Here is a 23006-nt window from a genome sequence, read left to right as displayed (position 1 = left end):
GCACTCATTTCATCAGTTACAATATTTAAATGATTACAAAAACAGGACTACCTGCCATGAACGAGCCTTGGAAGCCAACACAACTTCTGTGAAGCACACAACTCACCCAGTGTGAGCCAAGTGCCCAGACTAAAGCAACCTCCTAGCACAAGAGGTCAGCACGCTCTATTACATCAAAGAACTGCTTGAGAGACAGAAGAGAGTACAGAGCCCCACAAGGAGCGGCGTGAGCACCTACCTTCAATGCAAGCACTGCAGAGGACAAAAATGAAAGACTTGACTCTCAAAATATGTCACACAGCAAAGGAGGTGAGACACATTCATAAGTTAACTATAAGGCAGAAAGCAATCCACGTGCTAAGACAGAAAAATACAGGTTCAAAAGATTACAGTTTGCATTTCCAACAGTGCAGGTCCTCAAGTATTTGTTTAATGTACTAAGTGAGCAGACAAGAACCGCAAGCAGGTTTTCATGGAGGTGATGTGGCAAGGTTGAAAGGAGGCATTCCAAGCAGGAGAGCCCTGTGACAGAGTCACTGAGGAAAGTGAAAGGAAATGGTATTTGCAAGATCTGCAGCTTTGTTCACTTGGCATATGGGACAGAGAATGAGGGAACTGCAGGGAAAAATAGGCTGGATCAGATCAGGGAAGGCTTGGGGATGGCAGGCTTCATTCTGAACGGCTCTGAAGTGTACTGTAACCTGGCGACAGCGTGGACACAACCAACTAGAATGGGAAGGCACTGAAGCAGTCAGGAAGCCACTACTATACAAGGCTGTGTATTATTTCCTTATTAAAAATGCATCTCCACATAATTCTCTTACAGTATCTCAAATGGAAGAGCATCTATTTTTTGCACCCCGAGAAGTACATTTATGGGCATTAACTACCTTCTCCTGAGCAGTACACCGAACCTGCAAGAGTCCAAGCAAGAAACATGAGCAGTTCAATTCGGACAAAGAAGAGGCTAGAGGAGCGGAAAGGATGTGCACAGCCCCAGGTGACGGGAGATAGAGAAGTCGTAAACAGAACTAAGTTACATGAGTTTGCAACGTCAGGGGAGAGCCCGGAGACTCTACCCTCACAAAGGAGGAAATGCCAGAGTTCTCAGCTTGTTACAAGAATGGCGAACCACCCACATGAAGGTCAAAGATGAAGTATGAAGAGGTGGGAAAAGAAGAATCAAAATCAGAGAACAGCACTGTAAGACGCCAAGGAAACTACTGAACTTAGGAAATGATGTGTCTGTGAACTCTAAACCAGAGGGCAACAAATTTCTCCTGTTAAGGACCAGAGAGTAAACGTAAAATCAGCACAGCCGTTTTCCAATACAGCTCTATTTATAGACTGAAATTTGAGTTTCTTGTGCTCTTCACGTGTCATGAAGTATTATTCTTCTTCTGATGTTTTTCCAACTATTTAAAAATGTAAATTCATCTCTTAGCTCACAGACCATAGAAACATAGTTGGCAGGTCAGGTGGATGTGGACCGTGGACCAGCAAGCGTGCCAGACTATGCCCTAAGTCAACGGCCCCAAGGACGAGAGAACTGCATGCACCTGTCCTTCTCCAAACCTCTGATGGTAGCTTTTCCTTTACACAAAGTAACTTACCATTCACATGAGCAATTCCTTCACTACGGTTTCCTTAAATAATGGATAACTACATGTGTTGATATGGTTCCTACTGGTTAAGAATAGTGTCTTCTGCCAAAAAAAGGGGGAATTCCTTACCTTGAAAAGATAAACTCATAAGAATATTTGAAATGAATTCTAACACAAAGCCAGTAAGTAAGTGTACTAAGGAAATTCTGATATTTAAATAAACTGCAAAAGCTTTTTACAAAAAAATCAATGATCACACCATGTTTTATCGTCCCCTCTACCCTGTCTTTCACCTTGATATTTACCCACGTCTCTTGAGTTCCAGGTTTCTTTCTGGTAAGTTAGGCCTGGACCATGACCACCGCAAAGGCACTAGATGAAGAGCATCACTTTAGAACATGTCCCTCACTGACTACTGTCAAAGTCCTAGCGTGGCTAAGGTGATTTTATAACCTAAAAGCTGAAAAGATTGAACAGCTATCTCATATAAATACCAGACATAATCTAAATTTTAAAAGCCTATAAACATCAGCGTTGAATGCATGCGTCAAGAGTAAAGCGCAGACTATCACCTCCTGAAGAGCATCTTCATACATACAAACCATGTCTGCTGAGGAAGGACTCCTTCCCCCTCCAAGCCACTTCTCACACTTTAGCTGTAGCTCAGGGGCAGGAACAGGACTCCTTCTTCAACCACTTGCTGCAGCAATAAGCTGTAACCCAAGAAAACTTTAATACCAATGAAAATAGAGCACTGCCCACAAGGCTCAAAGCCTTTCATTATTGGGTACCTACTTTAAACAGCCGTGTGGCAGGTAGAACAAAGATGCTTCCATTTTCAATGACGTTTTGGGACATCACCTGAGAGCAGAAATTTCAGTATTCCCTAGTTATCAAAAAGTACCAAGCAAGCTCCAATGACCTACGATCCCACGCACAAGTTCATTAGCACGCTGGTCTCCAAAATGTACCAAAAATGCAAATATTTGCAGGTATTACCTTCAGAACAATTACAAAACTTTTGCCACATTTTCTAATCAAAAAGACCTGAATGAAGAGAAATAAAGAGACTCTTTTCTACACAATGAGAAAACTTGACTTTTACTTTTTATGAACTGGATTACCACTATTCCTGTAATTATCAAGTTATTAAACTCAGGTTACATTATTTAACTCTACCTACAAAGAACTCTTTTGGTGAGTTTTCTTAAAATATAATCTGCTTCTCAGCTAAATCAAAAATAAAATGGAAATATTAAACATAAAAACTGCAACTTGTGAATCTTTTTAAAAAGAGGAAGTACTTAAGACTTCCAAAGGAGCTACCTTTTCCTTTATTCCTATTAGAAAAATATGTACGATAGTATATATCAACGCTCTTATTGTACACACGTGCATTTGTCTACTACTTAAACCATTAATCTTTAATTCCTCATGTAAAAATTCCTGAAATAAGATTTTGGGAACAAGTATTTTCCCAGGACTGTCACAACTCCAAATATGCCAATTGTGATCACTGTCTGGGCAAGTGGAGAATGACAATTAAACTCTTCATAAACTAAGTAACCAAAGAACATAAATGTACTGCAGAGTTTTGTTTTTCCTCCTTAAAATTTCTCTTCCTGTACCCACCACAAGTGTCAATACTGTCTACAAAGTTTACGCCGCTTTTTGTAGGTTCCTCTACACAGTATGTGGCTTAATCACTCATGCAATGGCAATTCCATCTTTTACCTAAATAAAATTAAATACCAATCATTTGATGCTTGTGCCTTCTTTAAAATCTACTTCTAAAATCAGCTACCTCCTCTATCTACCTGCACATTTCCCTGCTGAGGCACAGGGTGGAGGTGGAAAGAGAACTCACCATCTACAGGCCATCCACTTCCTCTGCAGTTGTTACAAAAGGTCTTCCTCATATTGAGACGGGACTTGCCTGGCTGCCTGAGACTGCAGCCCAAGGTCCTTCCAATTTACCTCTGAATACTGTGTTTTCCAGGAGTGAACAGAACTCTTCCAATGCTACCTGATCAGGCAGGACTTTGACCTTTCTTATTCTGGAGACTCTTCTACCAATAACATCTTAAGACTGCAATGGCAACTACTTTTTCAAATGGCTCTAGTCACCATAAAGGTGGTGACTAGAACCATTTGAAAAAGGCCTGGTTCCAAAACTTTCATGACTTGACTATCAAAGTCTTAGTTCCGAATTTAACCACATTTTTACCTACTTTTCGTGCTAAATTAAAAGCAGAGAAAAAATAGAAATAAGATGAATTTAAAATACGCAGATTAAGATAAAATTCAAGTTAAATAGTACCTGCAAATGAATTTCTTCTTGGGAGACTAAATACGTTCCTACACTCATAAATGCACAACTTGGGAGTGCAACAAAAGCAGAGACATTATCAGTGGGTCAGGGAGCTCCCAATCTCCAGCTGAGAAGATGACAGCACCAGACCTTCTGAGTGACTCATCAACACACCACTGTGTAGTTCAACAAGGACTCATTCTGTGCACTGTGCCTGGAAAGATTTTTAGTGCAGACTCTCAAAAGTGATTCTGCTACAATGCAGTGGGTCTCCAAAACAAGAAGATGCTGTGAGAACCTCAACACAATATCCAACTTTTATATTTAAACGCTTTGTACGCTCAATTTTAAGGAGGCAAGCTAGGAGTCAAAGGAAATAAAACAATGAGGGGTAACACCCTCCAAGGAGGCCAGGAATGCTGTTGAGGCATACGGAGTACCACAGAAAAGAAACATAGGAAAACGACTCTGGGAGTCCAAGAAACAGCTGGGAAAACTACACTCAAGATCTTAACTTCCGTGTATGCTTAAGTGCTGGCTCTTAAAACAGAATATCTCTTCAATTCCAAGACACATAAATGATTTTTGGGGGTGCGAAGAGATAACCCACCACGTTACAGGCACAGATGTACACTTTTCAGAGTCTGAAAGTACAAAAACATGCAACTTAGAACAGAGGCATTCTAATAGCCTTCCTGTGGCAGACTGACAAACTGCTCCAGGTGAGACTGAGGAGTCCCTAGAGCCTGCTAAAGGTGTGCAAGCTTACTGTGGCATTCTAAATTAAACAAACCCAGGGCTAACTTTTTCATTCAGTTTTCCCCAGGTATGAACCCTATTTTAGAACCTAATTTTCCTAAATTGAAAGCAAGTGACACTGCCCAAAACCAGAAAATCTGTGTGTTTGCTACACATTTACAACCTCCTTAAAGATAAGTTTTGGACAAAACACTAGGATTTTCTTCTTGGATTGCTGCATCTTATTTAGGTCAAGGACTGCCTCAACTTAACTCCACCACAGCTACAACATTCTGTTCACAGCCGAGGTGGGGCCTCCTTTTCTCAGAGTCAGAAGCTCACCTGGATTACCTGCTTTCTAAGGGTTCCAACCCCCCCTCCCCCCACCTCTTGCCAGGACTTCAAGGAAGGTACTGAATTATTATTTTTACAAAACTGCTCAGCTTGGCTTATCTGAACTGGAGTGAAAAATGTGGGCTGCACACGAAGAGTGTGAGTCCTGGCTGTTGCAGGATTCAAAAAGACAACATGGTAAAAGAAATACATTCCACCAATATACCTGCAGCCATGCTAATCAATGTACTTAGCCAGCTATGCCAAAAACAAAGAATGAGGCATTCCCATTTCAAAAGTTTATGGAGCTGAATAGCCTATGTTTTGCTTTATGTTTTTACAATAAAAAAAAATTTTTTTAAGTTTAGAGAATAAACAAATATTATGCCTACAGTTTTTGTTTTTTTTTTTTTGGTATGCCTTTTATAAGCTACTTAGTGATCACCTGTTACCTGTTACCCTAGGACGAAAGTAATACAAAAGAAATATTCCAAAAACAGGGTCTATAACATCTCCTTAAAAGCATGAGGGGTGGGGTGGGGGGCTGAAACCATTTCCCTTTTTAATAAGGTGCTTTTTATTTCGGGTTCCCATCCCATTTAAAGGTTTAGCTCGGTAAGGAGTGAGGAGGGCCTGGAAAAGGTGAATACTCAAAAAGCTAAACGATACCATTTGAGCTTCTCCCAATGCAGGGAGAGGAAGCGGAGGACCACGGTAAGCCCCGCCAGTCTCTGGACCTGATCAGCAGGCTCTGGTCTATACATGGGCGCTGGTTTGTAGGGACGAGGTATGCGACAGACCTTTCCCTCAATTTCCTCATGCTCGGTTGCTGCTTCTTTCCCCCAGTGGAGCCTGAACCACGATCCCAGGCTAAAGCCCAGCCAAGCTTTAGGACAGCTCCTCTCCAAAACTGACCCCAAACCCGACTGAGACCTAAAACGTGTGCACGCCTCTAGCACTGGAGAAAGGGACGCTTCCAAAGTTCAGACGTAGTAACTTTTATTACACCTGGAAAAAAACGGGAAAAAAAAAAAACAAAAAAACCCACAAAACAAGGCACCCACCACACTACGTTACCGCATTCGGGGAGGAAGGGGGCTCGCGGCGAAGCTCGCGGACCAGCCGGCCGGCCACACCGTCACCTGGCGGGAGCGGGCTGCAGGTCGGGCCATCCCTCCACACCTGAGAGCCCCACCTCAAGAGCATTCGAAAGCAGGGGCGCGCTGCTTCCCCAGGCGCAAAGCGGCCGCGCGGGCGGACGGACGGACGGACGGCCCTGGGCTAAGGCGCCCGCCGCAGGGCTGTCGCTGAAGTCAGAAAAAGAGAAGTCAGACAGGGTTTAATGGAGGCGGCGGCGGCCACAGCGCGGACGCGGCTTCGCGAGCTGCCGGGCCCACCGGCCGCGACGCTCCGCCGCCCGCGCCACCGGCCCCTCAGGCGGCGGGGAGGCCCGGGGTCCGGCGGGCGGCGCGGCCTAGCGGCTGCGGGGACGCGCGGGAAGGCGGGCCTGATGGGAAGGTCACTCACCCGCCGCATGGCTTTCAGGATCAAAGCCAGCTCGTAGCGGGGCATGCCCGAACGCACCGCGGCTCCGCTCCGAGCCGGCCGGGACGCGAACGAGGGCGACGCGGAGCGCGGGAGAGGCCGGGAAGCTGGGCCGGAAGGCTCCGGGCAGAGAAAGCGGGCTGCGGCCGCGCGAGCCGGGCTTAAAGGCGCTGGCAGCTGCGCAGACGGCGCGCCACGCCCCCGGCACGCCCCCTGGAGGGCACGCCCCCGCACCACGCCCCCTCCTTAAGGGGCCCCGCCGCGCCCCCGCCACAGCGCCGAGCCCTGCTGCGCCCGACCCCGCGGGGACCCTCGACTGGGCCACAGCGGACGGACAGCGGCGCCGCGGGCTCGTGTGACCACCACCAGCGGAGGTCGCAGTGCCCCGCCCCCGGCGCTGCGCCCGCTACCTAGGGTTCTCGAACCCTCTGGAACTTTCCATGCTTTCCGTCGCCTCCCGGGCGGCGGGTGCACATGCGCGTGCGCTGGGGTGCGGAGAGGCTCGCCCGTGCGCGCGCCCCTCGCCGGCGACTCTTCGGTGCGGGGGCTCGGCGGCCCCGAGCTCCGCTACGCGCCCGCTGCAGACCGCGCCATGTGCGCCCGCAGCCCCGGCTTCCCCGACGAGCTGGGCGCGCGCATGCCTCGGGGTCGCCGCGGGTTCGAGACCGGCTGCATGCTCGCCGGCTGCATGACCTTGGGTAGGCTCCGCCTTCACGGGCCGCCCGCGTTCACAGGGAGTCGGTGCGCTTAACGCCTAGAGCCGAGCTTGCCCTGCACAGAGCGGCGCCGCGGTGCCAGCCCGGCCCAACCCACGTGTGGTTGTCAAGGGCAGGCTGGTACTTGGCTCAAACGGATAGTTTTGAAATATTTGTTCAGCGTTCGTTGCAGGATCAGCTGAGTGCTTGGAAGGCCATTCAGCCACCGTTTGTGATCGGAGTACCCCCAGTGCGGAGGGGGGGGTCTCATCCTGCGCTCCCCGGCCCTCCGTCGCGCCCTAGGGGCTCATTTCTGCCTCCGCAGCTGGCTGTGTCCTCCCGGCACTAAGTGTGCTAAATGCAGTTTTCACCAGCTCCTCACTTTAGAGATTGGGCCCCTAAGACTGTGGCCCTTCATTTGTCCCAGGAAAGGGGTCTGTAAGTGAGACGTTCGTCCTCTTCAGAGTGCCTTAACGACAACAGAGAAAACCAAACCCGTTGCTTTGGGTGGATTCCGACTCCGCTACCCTATAGGACAGAGTAGAACTGCCCCCTAGGGTTTCCAAGGAACGTCCGTGGGTTTGCCGACCTTTCGGTTAGAAGCCAAGCTCTAAACCACTGCACCATCAGGGTCCTTAATGAGCACTGGCTATGTATCCGGCACCACCAACAGCCTCACACACACAAAAAAATTGTGTGGGGTTGGTTGATTTGAGCTCATGGCGGCAACCCCCATGTGTTAGGGAGTAGAAACTGCTGTGACCTTTCAGATGCAGATCACCAGGCCTTTCTTCCAAGGTACCTCTGGTGTACCTGAACCACCAACCTTTCGGTTAGTAGCAGAGCACTTAACTCTTTGCACCACCCAGAGACTCCAACCTCACTTCAGGGATTAGGAAATATAAGCATGCAAAAGTTGTGTTACTAGTCCACATCACACAAATAGTAAGTAATTGAGACAAAATTTGGACCCAGACCATCCAAGGGCAGAACCTGTTAGCCACCAGCCGTTATTTCCAGCCTCCAATTCTGTAATCAAGGTGTTATTCAGTGGGTTTTCCGGGTATCCCAACATCACCTCATCCAAAGAGCCTTACCATTCCACATCTCCTACCTTACATTCCCCTCAAAACAGGAGGATAGTTTGAACACAAGCTTTTCTGTGATAACTGGGCTTTTAGCATTTTCTATTCTTGGAATTTTCCATAGCCCGTGTTCTTCCAAACAGAAACCACACAGTATTAGCCCAATACCTGGTTAGTGTCAGCTAATTTTACCTTTGGTTAAAAAGACTACCCAGTAACTAGCATACTATAAATAATAAGAAAACCAGGAATTTCTGGACCTTCAGAAGTTAATTACAGATTCCCCAGGAAATGGTCCCTACTTCAACTGTCCCTCCTGTTGACAGCCACGTGTCCAGCTCAGGAACGAGAAAATACGACCTCACGGTACTATGCGACGGCATACCATGAACCAACTTCAGCTTTTAGCATTTCCTCTCAAAAGCTCTAGCCCTTTGCCCTGATGCCCAGGGACGAGTGAGGAGCTGGCTTCCTCTAACCCTCCCTCTCACCTGACGAGTGGATAAGGAAATTAGCCTAGTTGCACTATGTCTGGCTAGAATCAGAGTCACACCCCCAAACCCTCCAAATCCCGTGGCCCACCCATGAGCTCATCCCACTTCTTCCGGAAGAGAGAGGGAGAGCAGCTCCCCTGATTTTCTCCCTCAAACTCTTTTTAAAGAAAGCACAGCACCAAAATACCAGTGGCTTCGTAAATAAAACACTATTTCTTAAAAATTTCTACAAATTTAGTGTCTTCTAATTCTAACAACAAATGTAAATTCACCCAACTCACACGTACTGTGTATAGTCAGGAAACCCTGGTGGTGTAGTGGTTAAGTGCTACGGCTGCTAACCTAAAGGATCAGCAGTTCGAATCTGCCAGGCGCTCCTTGGAAACTCTATGGGGCAGTTCTACTCTGTCCTACAGGGTTGCTATGAGTTGGAATCAACTTTATGGCACTGGGTTATATATAGTCAGCATTTAGAATTATAAAACATTGCTGTAAGATTTAGTACATTAGTTTAAAATTTTTATTCTGTAACTCTCACAGTCTCCAAAACCTTTAATATAGTATATGTTTAGGATTTAATTAACCAGAAATTTTGATAATTGTCAAGTAAGTTTTCGGGGAGGGGGGAGGAGAGCCAGGGGGAATAGGAAAGAAAAAAAGAACAGAAGTTGAAATCTGGTCCTATTTTTAAAAAGTAACTTTAGGGTGTGCCCTGAGTCAGTTTTATCACCTTTATTTTATAGGATTGAACCGTGTCCTCAGAAAGATGTGTTGAAGTCCTAACCACCATCCCGAATCTGTGAAGGTGAGCTTGTTTGGAAATAGGGTCTTTAAATACATTGTCAGTTACCATGAAGTCCTACTGAAGTAGGTGAGTCCTAATCCAATGTGATTGGGGTCCTTATAAAAGATAAGAGACACAGAGGGAAGTCAAGCTAGATGAAGATAGTTCTTCTATAACCCAAGGAACTCTAGGCAACACCTGGGTATACCAGAAGTTGGGAGAGACAAGGCAGGTCCTTCCCCTAGAGACTTTAGAGGAAGCATGGTCCTTCCAACATCCTGAATTTGGATTTCTAGCCTTTAGAACTCTGAGACAATAAACTTCTGCCCTTTGAAGCCATCCTGGTTATGGTGTTTTGTTCTAGGAAATTAATACGCTGTATTTTTATAATGAGACTTAAAGTTGAGTCCAGGCAAGATCATCCATTCTCAAAGATGGCAGTTATTTCTGTCACTGGATCTAGCAGGTCTGGAACTCTTGCTATGTGCCAGGGACCATTCAAAGTACTTCGCATGTGTTAGCATTTAATTCTCGCCACAAGGATGGGTATTATCACAGATGAGGAAAATGAGACTTGAGAGATATTCGATAACTTGCCCCAAAACACACAGAACTCAGAACCTGCACACTTAGCCCCAACACCACGCTGTACCTCAATATGTTCACTAGCCAGTGCAAACCGAGCAACTATCATCGGTCCATCCACAAACAGTTACAGAGGCCCTGCTCTGTGCTCCCCCCTTTGTGACTGCAGTCCCTACTGCCAGCGCCTGTATTACTGGTCCTCCGTTTTTCACTGCCATGAGTGGACTACGACTCATCGCAACATTATATGCAATGGAATGAAACATTGCCAGGTCCTGCCCATACTCACAATTGTTGGCATATTTAAGCCCATTGTTGCAGCCACCATGTCAATTCATCTCATGGAGGGTTTCCCTCTTCATCACTGAGCCGCCACTATATCAAACATGATGTACTTTCCTAGGGATTGGTCTTTCCTGATAATGTGTCCAAAGTAAACCAAGACCAAGTCTCACCATCTTTACTTCTAAGGAGCTATACTTCTTCCACAGATTTGTTCGTTCTTCTGGCAGTCCATGGAATATACAATATTCTTTGCCAACACTGTAATTCAAAGGCGTCAATTCTTCGGTCTTCCTTAGTCACCGTCCAGCTTTCACATGCACATGAGACAACAGACATGCACATGACACGAAAGAAAACACCATGGTTGTTCCTAGACCACCCAAGCTCTCCCTCTGCACAGGCTCTTCCTTCCATCATTCACAGGTCTCTCCTAGCTAGAAAAAAGTCTTATCTTGGCCCTGTTGTCCTCTCAACTTGTCATTCCTCTCCGTTTCATCCTACAGCCTCATTTCTCCAACAGTGTGGAACCTGCCTATGTAGTCTGTCCCTCCGTGCCAACACTACTGGCAGCTATTGTCCATCCAGTGGCTGTTTCCCAGGCATCATTCTCAGTGACCCCTCTGTATCCTTGAGGGTCTTTCTTTGGTGTCCATGACCCTACATTCTCAGGGCTCTCCTCTGCCTCCTTGGTCCTCTTTCCTGGCTCCTTTTTCTCATGCCTGAAGGCAGCTGTTCTTCCAAAGCAAGGAAGAGTTTCACCAGCATGGATTTAAGACAGGACCTCTCATGACCCAATTTCTGGCACCTGAGGGCATGGGAGTTTGGCTCTGGGGAACTTCGTATTGATCTTTTCCGCCAGGATCCCAGTCTACCCTAACAGTACAGGTGGGAAGTAGAAAGTGTATAAAATGGGTGATCTCCCCATCTGTAGGTAAGGAAACTGATAAGAAAACAGGGTGAATTATTTATCATAGGCCCTATACCCTGGGGCTGGATCAACTCAGAGAAAAAAAAAAAACCTCATTTACCAGATTCTAGGGTCGCTATGGAAACCCTGGTGGCATAGTGTTTAAGAGCTACATCTGCTAACCAAAAGGTAGTTAGTTAGAATCTACGAGGCGCTCCTTGGCAACTTTATGGGGCAGTTCTACTCTGTCCTATAGGGTCACTATGAGTCGAAATCGACTTGACAGCAACAGGTTTGGGTTTTTAGGTTTGATGCCCTATCTGGAGCTCTGGTGGCACAGCGGTTAAGAGCTTGGCTGCTAACCAAAAGGTCGGCAGTTCAAATCCACCAGCCACTCCATGGAAACTCTATGGGACAGTCCTGCTCTGTGTATAGGGTCAATACGAGTCGAAATCAACTCAATAGCAACGTGTCTGGTATTTTTTGTTTGTTTTTGGTCCTGTCCATGTGCCACGTGCTATGATACCTGTTTTAGTGCCACCAATGGATGCATCCCCCGTGAATGCAACATCCTGTGTTCTGAAGTTCTGATTATCTGCTAGCGAACTGCTTCCAGCACCTCTATCTATAAATCCCTCTTTCTCTGCCTGGCTGCTAACTGTGTATCTTTGTTCCTCAGTAAATGGCCCAGACCCAGGTCATTTCAAACTTATATCATTTTTTAGATGTTTCACCAATAAACCCAATGGCATTTTCTAAAGCCCCTACACACACACCCTACCCCGCCCTTCAGACCCATTTGGCCTAGGGTTGCTTTGAGTCTGAATCAACTCGGCAGCAGCGGGTTCAGTTTTTTGGTTTGGTCTGCCCTTGATTCTTTTTTCTCTTCAGCAAGACTCTACGTCCTTCCTAGACTAATTTTTATCTAGCTCAGCTTAAATCTGTTATTGGTTGTGTTCCGTGCAGAATGAAATACTCTATGGAACGTATGTTCTGAGGACAGGCATTTGGGGATCTCTTTAAACATTTTCTATATCTTTTAATCCATCAATTTCCAATTTTTTTTTTTTATCAGCTAGGTGCAAAAATGAGATAGAATGCATAAAGATCGACATCCTAGGCATTAGTGAGCTGAAATGGACTGGTATTGGCCATTTTGAATCGCACAATCGTACAGTCTACTACGTTGGGAATGACAACTTAAAGAGGAATGGCATTGCATTCATAGTCAAAAAGAACATTTCAAGATCTATCCTGAAGTACAACCCTGTCAGTGATAGGATAATATCCATATGCCTACAAGGAAGACCAGTTTATACAACTATTTATGCACCAAATTTATGCACCAACCACTAAAGCCAAAGATGAGTAAACTGAAGATTCTTACCAGCTTCTCCAGTCTGAAATTGATCGAACATGCAATCAGGATGCATTGATAATTACTGGTGATTGGAATGCGAAAGTTGGAAACAAAGAAGGATCAGGAGTTGGAAAATATGGCCTTGGTGATAGAAATGATGCTGGAGATCACATGATAGAGTTTTGCAAAACCAATGACTTTTCCATTGCAAATACCTTTTTTCACCACCATCAATGGCGACTGTACATATGGACCTTGCCAGGTGGAATACACAGGGATCAAATCGACTACATCTGTGGAAAGAGATGATGGAAAAGCTCAATATCATCAGAACAAGGCCAGGGGCCGACTGTGGAATAGACCATCAATTGCTCATATGCAAATTCAAGTTGAAACTGAAGAAAATTAGAACAAGTTGACAAGAGACAAGAGCCAAAGTATGACTTTGAGTATATCCCCCTGAATTTGGAGACCATCTCAAGAATAGATTTGAAAGAAGAAGAAAGTGGGAGGCCTCCCTCTACCTGATTTTAGAACATATCATACAGCCACAGTAGTCAAAACAGCCTGGTACTGGTACAACAACAGGCACATAGACCAATGGAACAGAACTGAGAACCCAGATATAAATCCATCCACATATGAGCAGCTGATATTTGACAAAGGCCCAGTGTCAGTTAATTGGGGAAAAGATAGTCTTTTTAACAAATGGTGCTGGCTTAACTGGATATCCATTTGCAAAAAAATGAAACAAGACCCATACCTCACACCATGCACAAAAAGTAACTCCAAGTGGATCAAAGACCTAAACATAAAGACTAAAACGATAATGATCATGGAAGAAAAAATAGGGACAACCTTAGGAGCCCTAATACAAGGCATAAACAGAATACAAAACATTACTAAAAATGACAAAGAGAAACCAGATAACTGGGAGCTCCTAAAAATCAAACACCTGTGCTCATCTGAAGACTTCACCAAAAGAATAAAAAGACTACCTACGTATTGGGAAAAAATTTTCAGCTATGACATCTCCGACCAGCGCCTGATCTCTAAAATCTGTACGATTCTGTTAAAACTCAACCGCAAAAAGACAAACAACCCAATTAAAAATTGGGCAAAGGATATGAACATGCACTTCTCTAAAGGAGATATTCAGGCAGCTAACAGATACATGAGAAAATGCTCTCGATCATTAGCCATTAGAGAAGTGCAAATTAAAACCACAATGAGAGTCCATCTCACCCAACAAGGCTGGCATTAATCCAAAAAACACAAAATAATAAATGTTGGAGAGACTGGGACTCTTATACACTGCTGGTGGGAATATAAAATGGTACAACCACTTTGGAAATCTATTTGGTGTTTCCTTAAACAGTTAGAAATGGAACTACTATACAACCCAGAAATCCCACTCCTCAGAATATATCCTAGAGAAATAAGAGCCTTTACACAAACAGTTATATGCACACCCATGTTTATGGTAGCACTGTTTACAATAGCAAAAAGCTGGAAGCAACCAAGGTGTCCATCAACGGATGAATGGATAAATAAATTATGGTATATTCACACAATGGAATACTACACATCGATAAAGAACAGTGATGAATCTGTGAAACATTTCATAACATGGAGAAACCTGGAAGGCATTATGCTGAGTGAAATTAGATGCAAGAGGACAAATATTGTATAAGATCAGTATTATAAGATCTTGAGAAATAGTTTAAACTGAGAAGAACACGTTCTTTTGTGGTTACAAGAGGGGGGAGGGGACAGTGGGAGAGGATTATTTACTGATTAGGTAGTAGATAAGAACTACTTTAGGTGAAGGGAAGGGCAACACTCAATACAGGGAAGGTCAGCTCAGCTGGACTGGACCAAAAGCAAAAAAGTTTCCTGAATAAATTGAATGCTTTGAAGGTCAGCGGAGCAAGGACGAGGGTTTGGGGACTATGGCTTCAGGGGACATCTAAGTCAACTGGCAAAATAAATTCTATTAAGAAAACATTCTGCATCCGACTTTGAAGTCTGGTGTCTGGGGTCTTAAATGCCAACAAGAGGCCATCTAAGATGCATCAATTGGTCTCAGCCCACCCGGATCAAAGCAGAATGAAGAACAGCAAGGTCACAAGGTAATTATGAGCCCAAGAGACATAAAGAGCCACATGAACTAGAGACTTACATCATCCTGAGACCAGAAGAACTAGATGGTGCCTGGCTACAACCGATGACTGCCCTGACAGGGAGCACAACAGAGCACCCCTGAGGGAGCAGGAGAACAATGGGATGCAGACCCCAAATTCTCATAAAAAGACCAGACTTAATGGTCTGACTGAGACTAGAAGAATCCCGGCCATCATGGTCCCCAAACCTGTTGGCCCAGGACAGGAACCATTCCCGAAGACAACTCATCAGACATGGATTGGACTGGACAATGGGTTGGAGAGAGATGCTCATGAGAAGTGAGCTACTTGTATCAGGTGGACACTTGAGACTATGTTGGCATCTCCTGTCTTGAGGGGAGATGGGAGGGTAGAGGGGGTTAGAAACTGGCAAAATGGTCACGAAAGGAGTGACTGGAACGAGGAAGCGGGCTGACTCATTACGGGGAGAGTAAGTGGGAGTATGTAGTAAGGTGTATATAAGTTTATATATGAGAGACTGACTTAATTTGTAAACTTACACTTAGAGCACAATAAAAATTATTAAAAAAAAAATAGATTTGATGCATTGAACACTAATGACCAAAGACTAGTCAAGTTGTGGAATGACATAAAGGACATCATACAAGAAGAAAGCAAGAGGTCATTAAAAAGACAGCCAAGAAAGAAAAGACCTAAATGGATATCAGAAGAGACTCTGAGACTTGCTCTTGAACGTCGAGCAGCTAAAGCAAAAGGAAGAAATGATGAAGTAAAAGAGTTGAGCAGAAGATTTCAAAGGCTGTCTGGAGAAGACACAGTAAAGTATTATGATGACATGTGCAAAGACCTGGAGATAGAAAATCAAACGGGAAGAACATGCTCAGCATTTCTCAAGCTGAAAGAACTGAAAAAAAATTCAAGCCTCGAGTCGCAATACTGAAGGATTCTATAGGGAAAATATTTAATGACACAGGAAGCATCTGAAGAAGATGGAAGGGATACACAGAGTAATTATACCAAAAAGAATTGGTCATGGTTCAACTGTTGCAAGAGGTAGCATATGATCAGGAACTGATGGTACTGAAGGAAGAAGTCCAAGCTGCACCCAAGGCTTTGACAAAAAACAAGGCTCCAGGAATCGATGGAATATCGAGACGTTTCAACAAACGGATGCAGCGCTGGAGGTGCTCACTCGTCTATGCCAAGAAATTTGGAAGATAGCTACCTGGCCAACCGAATGAAAGAGATGCATATTTATTCCTATTCCCAAGAAAGGTGAGCCTACTGAATGCAGAAATTATAGAACAACATCATTAATATCACATGCAAGCAAAATTTTGGTGAAGATCTTTCAAAAGCGGCTGCAGCAGTATATCAACAAGGAACTGCCAGAAATTCAGGCCGGATTCAGAAGAGGATGTGGAACCAGAGATATCATTGCTGATGTCAGATGGATCCTGGCTGAAAGCAGAGAATACCAGAAAGACGTTTACCTGTGTTTTATTGACTATGCAAAGGCTTTCAACTGTGTGGATCACAACAAATTATGGATAACATTGTGAAGAATGGGAATTCCAGAACACTTAATTGTGCTCATGAGGAACCTTTACATAGATCAAGAGGCAGTTGTTCGGATGGAACAAGGGGCTACTGAGTGGTTTAAAGCCAGGAAAGGTGTGTGTCAGCGTTGTGTCCTTTCACCTTACCTATTTAATCTGTATGCTGAGCAAATAATCCTAGAAGCTGGACTATATGAAGAAGAATGGGGCATCAGGATTGCAGGAAGTCTCATCAACAACCTGCATTATGCAGATGAACTACTGTGCTTGCTGAAAGTGAAGAGGACTTGAAGCATTTACTAATGAAGATCAAAGACCACAGCCTTCAGTATGGATTATACCTCAACATAAAGAAAACAAAAACCCTCACGACTGGACCAATGAGCAACATCATGATAAACGGAGAAAAGATTGAAGCTGTCAAGGATTTCATTTTACTTGGATCCACAACCAACACCCATGGAAGCAGCAGTCAAGAAATCAAAAGACTCATTGCATTGGGCAAATCTGCTGCAAAGGACCTCTTTAAAGTGTTGAAAAGCAAAGATGTCACTTTGAAGGCTAGGGTGCGCCTCACCCAAGCCATGGTATTTTCAATCACATCATATGCATGTAAAAGCTGGACAATGAATAAGGAAGACCGAAGAAGAATTTGAATTGTGGTGTTGGTGAAGAATACTGAATATACAAAAGAATGGGCTCAAGCATAACAACAATTGCAAGCATGGCAGAGGACCAGGCAGTGTTTCGTTATGTGGTACATAGGGTTGCTATGAGTCGGACAAGACTCAACGGCGCCTAACAACAACAGGTTCAAACTGAAGCCCTGGTAGTGCAGTGGTTAAGGGCTTGGCTGCTAACCAAAAAGACCGGCAGTTGGAATCCACCAGCTGCTCCTTGGAAACCCTATGGAGCAGTCCTACTCTATGCTATAGGGTTGCTATGAGTTGAAATCAACTCGGCAGCAACGAGTTTGGTTTAGTTTTTATTTAGATTCAAACTTGAGCCTGATTTATAAGAAGTAGAAAAAAATAAAAAGGTAAAGCAAGGGTTGGCCAAATCTAAGGTTTCCCTACTTTCACCCCTGCCTCAGTCTCCCCTGCAAAAAAATGATATGAGGTTTATGATATGTCATGTTTATCACAATATCATTTTTAGGAAAGAAATACTTACAGATTATTTTAACTCTATGACTTTAAAAAGTCAAAATAAAGTGTCCCCAGTAGCCTGTCTAGGGCCTCGAGCCTTCTTAATGTTAAGTGCTGTTGTGGAATGTTAAATTTTGTCCCCCAAAAAGATATGTTGAAGTCCTACCCCCTGACCTATGAATGCGACCCTGTTTGGAAATAGGGGCTTTCTTTTGTTAACGAGGCCATACTGGAGTAGGGTGTGTCCTAAACTGAATCCCTCCTGAGTGGTGCTGTATAAAAATGGAGCACAGACACATGGGGTGGGAGGACACTCAGTCTACAAGCCAAGGAAGGACAAGAAACGCTCAGGTCTGGCAGAAGCTGAGAGGGACAAAGAACGAATGGTCTTCTAGAGCAGACAGAGCAATATCCGGCCCTGACAATGCTCTGAATTCAGCCTCCTAGCTTCCAAAACTGTGAGACAATAAATTCCTGCTCTATAAATCTGCCCACTTATGGCACTTTTGTTACAGCAGCTCTAGGTAACTAAGACAAAGGTCAATAATGTTGGAGGCATTAAACAGCTGTATGTTCTTTCTCCTCAACCGCAAAATCCAGAACACATATGGAAATGTTTTAAATTTAGTAAAAAGAACAAAGGCCACAAGCTCAAGAGGGTTGTAGGTGGATGAAACAACTGCTGTGGGAATCTTCAGGGGCCCAGGCTCCCCTGGGTAAGGAGCTAAACAAAGGCTCAAGGGAGGACCCCACAAAATAAACTGGGGGGATGGGGGCCTTAGGGTGAGCCAGAGGGGTTGGCAAGGGCCAGGCCATGCAGGACCTGCTTAGCACATGAAGGGGTTTTAAGGCTGGGGCCTGCATGAACTCAAGGGGCCCTAGTGTACACGCAGAGACCACCTTAGAGGGCATTGCAGCCGGCCCAAGAGGGCATCTCTTCGAAAGACTGAAAGAAGAAGTGTTGGAGATGGAATTCGTAGGAACTGAGGACTGATGAGATGTGTGAAGGGCAGCTAGCAAGGCAAGTGTCCACAATGGCTCCTGGGTTCCTTCTCCAAGAAACGTTCTGGACTAACTTTCCTTTGTACTGGTCATGCCCTCGTTTACTATTTCCTCAGTTCCTAACTTACAAGGCTTATATTATAAATTCAGTTTATTAGTATTTCTTCTCAGGATGTTTTATCTTCATAAATCTTCATAACAAGATTGTAAACTTCTGATAAGCTGAGATGATATCTTTTATTGCTCTAAACTGTTGTTAGTTGCACTCAAGTTGGCTCCAACTCATGGCAACCTTATAAACAACAAAAGGAAATGTTGCCTGGCCTATGTCATCTTCATGATCATTGGTAGGTTTGCCCATTGTTGGAGCTACTGTATAGTGCCTTCCCACTTAGGGAGCTCACCTTCCAGCACTATATCAGACAATATTCTCTTCTGATACATAAGGTTTTCGTTGGCTAATTTTTGGAAGGAGATTTCCAGACCTTCCTTTCTAGTCTGTCAGTATGGAAGCTCCACTGAAACCTGTCCACCACGGGTGACCCTACTGGTGTTTGAAACACCAATGGCATAGCTTCCAGCATCATAGCAACAAGCAAACCACCACAGTAGGACAAACTGGTAGACAGGTGGTGGATTGCTCTAAATAACCTCTATATATTCAGGGCTTTAGCCAAGAGGAAGGTTGGAGTAGTCCCTAAATCTGCACTGGATCCACCACCTAAATGATCTGGCCACCCAAAGAAGTTAACAGTGGGGTGTCATGACACCACCAGGCAACACTTCCTGGTAAAAAGGCAGCATGCGAGGACCATCTCAAAGCACAGCCGTCTCTGAGTATCATCCCACCCCCTGGCCCTATGGATCCATGCAGGGGGAATGCCCTCATCACAATCCAACAGGGTTGAGAAAATGAGAGATTTGGTTGAGGGGCCAAAGCTTGTAGGCTCTACATTACACCCAGTAGATATACAGCTCACGTTGGCTCAGGGGCCGGGTCATGCTGACAAAACCAAGTGCTGCCCTTGATCTGAACTTCCCTAGACTTTCCATTTACCAAGGAGGAAGATGACAGGTAGGATCCTAACGTATTCAGGAAGTAAATGAGCGTTTGCAATGAGGAAGGTATCTGGAAGGAAGCCACCCCCTCAAAAGCAGGTAGGAGGAAGACCTTACAGTTTAGAATGTATCAGGACAGGATATGACATGACAGTACTAGTATGTATTTTGTCTGTCAATTTGTTCACATTTTGAAAAATAAACATAATATCAACAGTAGCAGCAGCTGTCTATGCTGGGGAAAAAATCCCTTCGGTGCAATTAAAATTACCAAGTAATTGAAGGCAATTAGATGATCCCTCCCGCAATAAATCATCTTGAACTTTCAGCCTAGGTTTATTTACTAAGACCTTCGAAAAATATGCAGGAAATATCTTGGGAATTTAGCTCCCTACTTGAATAAAGAAACCCACCACTGACCTAACATTAAATCCATAATCACTAAGAGAACTTTAAGTAACCATGTTAGCCAGGTGTTCCTCTACAATGATATTGCAAATAGAACAAGTCATTTCAGGGATAAAGAATCATTACGTATGGTGTATAATACTATTATTAAGTGATTCTTATAAAGGGTTAACTGTCTTCAATGGTCAGTTATTCGCAGGTCCTTTTTTTTTTTTCCTACCCTTCCTTGCTCCAAAATGTTCAGAATCTAAATAAGCTGCCTTTGGGCCTAGGAATGACACTTTCTTCTTAATCAAATTTTGCCAGGTTGGTGTGAGAGAGCAACCAGCTAGGAGATCTTCTCCCGTTATTGATGACCAGCTGGTTAAGAAATGACAAGCCCCCAGCACCGACTGCTCTGACAGGGGTCACTGTAGAGGGTACCAGACAAAGCTGAAGAAAAATGTAGAACAAAATTCTAACTCAAAAGAAAAAAAAAAAAAAAAGACTTACTGGTCTGACAGAGACTGGAAAAATCCTGAGAGTACAGCCCCCAGACACCCTTTAAGCTCAGTAATGTAGTCAACTCCTGAGGTTCACCCTTCAGCCAAACATTAGACAGGCCCATAAAACAAAATGAGAGTAAAGGGGTACAACAGCCCCAGGGCAAGGACTAGAAGGCAGGAGGGGACAGGAAAGCTGGTAATAGGGAACCCGAGGTCAAGAAGGGAGACATGTCCTGGGGTTGGCAACCAATGTCACAAAACAATATGTGTATTAAAACAAAACACTTAAAAGACAAAAACAAAGTAAACAGAGCAATCTGTCAGAACAGTGAAGACCACAATACCAAAAAAGAAGAATAAGATTTAGAGTGCCAGCTGTACAATGTCTAACAGGAATCCTGGGGAGGGTGAAGAGTGGGAAAATAGAGGGAAGGAAATTACCAACAAAATAATTAAAGAAAAACTTTGGGTGCTGAAAAGGAATGTGAGTTTTCAGAACACTAGGAACAAAAGGAAGATCCTAAAAGTTTCAGTGGGAGATGGCAGGGCGTGGGGCAAGTTACCTGCAAAGGAATAAGAACCAAACTGGCATCCAGCGTTTCAGTAGCAAAGTCCAGACGGAAAATTATTTTCAACCTGGAATTCCATACTCAGCTAAACTAGATTAAGTGCAAAATAAAGGTATTTTCAGATATGCAAGTGCTCAGAATATTTACCTCTCAATCTTTGTGAGGAACTTACTTAACAATGCACTCCAGCAAAACAAGAAAGCAGGCTTAGTAATAGGAAGACAGGAAATAGTGGTTACAACCCAGTATAACTGTGAAGGAATGTCTGAGAATGATAATTGTGTTGCACGCTGTTATGGGTTGAATTGTGTCCCCACAAAATGTGTGTTGTAAATCCTAACCCCTATACCTGTGGTTATAATTCCATGTGGAAATGGGCTTTCTTTGTTATAAGCAAGTATTAGAGTAGGGTGTGTTTTAAGTCAATCTCTTTTGAGATATAAAAGAGCAGATTGAGCAAGCACCCAAGCCAGTGAGGGGAGCTAGGGGAGAGGAGATGCCCTGTGACCGTCAAGGAATAGAAGCTGCAAAGAGTCAAGGACCTTCCTCTCAGAGCCAACAGAGAGAGAAAGCCTTCCCCTAGTGCCGGCACCCTGAATTTGGGCTTCTAGCCTCCTAAAGTATGAGAAAATAAATTTCCGTTTGTTAAAACCAAAAATGATAAGCCCCTAGTGGTAGCATGCACAGAGCCAATGTATCACCCTTTAGGAGAGTAGGGCAGCTAGCCTGACCGGGAGGAAGCCCAGCCTCAGGCCATTAAAGTAAGGCCATTTAACTTGACTCCAGCCGCAGGCCCACACAGCTCCGTCTGGATTCGCACCCATGCCCTGGGTAAGCACCATAAGCCACACACTAAGACCCTTAAGACCAGGAACCCTTTCGTTTCCCACTTCACCACCACTCACCTGGTCACTGTGAGGCAAGTCCTCCAAAGGCTCTCTCTTAGACAATCTCTTCCCAGCTTACATATTTAAAGGTTCCCCGTTGCCCCCAGGGTAAGATCAAACTACTCAGGGGTTCCCAAGGCCCTTCCTCTGTGGGTGCTGTCCCTTAACCACTCCTCACTACGTCACCCCATGGGGTTTGCTGGTCCCTGAGCTTTGCACGAGCTTCCTGCTCAGCTTTTGCCCCCTGCCTGGAATACATTCCACTCCTTTCACCCAGCCTGCTCCCACTTCCCCCCCATCTTAAATTGTGAGATCTAGCATACAGACAGAGATTACACAAAACACTTAGAATTTAAAGAATAACTACAAACACCCCAGAATCCCCTTCTGTGCCTCTCTAGAAGTATAACTCCCCGCCAATTTTCCTTGCTTCTCTCTAGTCTCAGCATCTATGTGTGCGTTTCCTGAACGACAGCTTATTTCTGCCTGTTTTTGAATGTTGCATGAATGTCTTCTTCTTTCCATCAGCATTCCATCCATGAGATCCAACCAGGTCATTGAGTATAGCTGTAGTTCATTCATTTTCACTGCTGGTACTATGCCACTGGACAAATAAACCACTATTTATCCATTCTTCAGTTGATGAGCATGCGTTGTTTCCTTTGGTGGAGGGGCTACTGCAAATAATAATAAACATTCTTATACATGTAGACTGGTGTATATACATACACATGCCAGAGTTTCTCCAGGGCCTGTACCAAGGCGTGGATGCAAAACTTCAACTTTTCTAGATGATGCCACATGTTTTCCAAAGTGGTGGCATCAACTCATGCTTCCATCAGCAGTGTGTGTGAGTTTGCCAGCCTCTACTCTCTGCTCAGGTCTCAGTTTTGACCTCTGTCCCACTGAAAGCTTACCCTAATCCTGAAAGACTGCTTGCTCCACCATCACATTAATCATGGCTTGTTTCGTGTATGTGACAAACGTGAAAACATGCTACTTGGATCTCCTGCTGCAAG

General features: G+C 44.6%; 2 protein-coding genes across 5 annotated transcripts in view; both read right to left on the bottom strand.

The window, feature by feature from the left end:
• The window catches only part of MRPS6 (mitochondrial ribosomal protein S6), a 68029-nt gene extending 61667 nt beyond the window's left edge, over positions 1-6362 (bottom strand). Inside the window, exon 1 of one of the 2 annotated variants that reach the window (XM_064273222.1) lies at positions 6064-6362. In XM_064273222.1, coding sequence (XP_064129292.1) covers positions 6064-6158 — 95 coding nt within the window. In that variant the 5' untranslated portion in view covers positions 6159-6362. The remainder of the gene's footprint in view (positions 1-6063) is intronic. The other variant, XM_064273223.1, reaches the window with a different exon arrangement.
• The window catches only part of SLC5A3 (solute carrier family 5 member 3), a 33475-nt gene extending 26830 nt beyond the window's left edge, over positions 1-6645 (bottom strand). The window contains exon 1 of one of the 3 annotated variants that reach the window (XM_023548431.2): positions 6514-6645. The gene's annotated coding sequence lies outside the window, so the exon portion shown is untranslated. Of the gene's footprint in view, positions 1-6050; positions 6169-6513 lie in introns of those variants that run through there. The other 2 variants (XM_023548433.2, XM_023548432.2) reach the window with 2 other exon arrangements.
• Positions 6646-23006: the final 16361 nt, after the last annotated feature.

Source organism: Loxodonta africana, chromosome 20 (genome assembly GCF_030014295.1).
Source record: "Loxodonta africana isolate mLoxAfr1 chromosome 20, mLoxAfr1.hap2, whole genome shotgun sequence".
NCBI classification, from domain to species: domain Eukaryota; kingdom Metazoa; phylum Chordata; class Mammalia; order Proboscidea; family Elephantidae; genus Loxodonta; species Loxodonta africana.
Note: the sequence above shows the minus strand (reverse complement) of the source record. Positions and strands in the feature narration are given on the sequence as shown.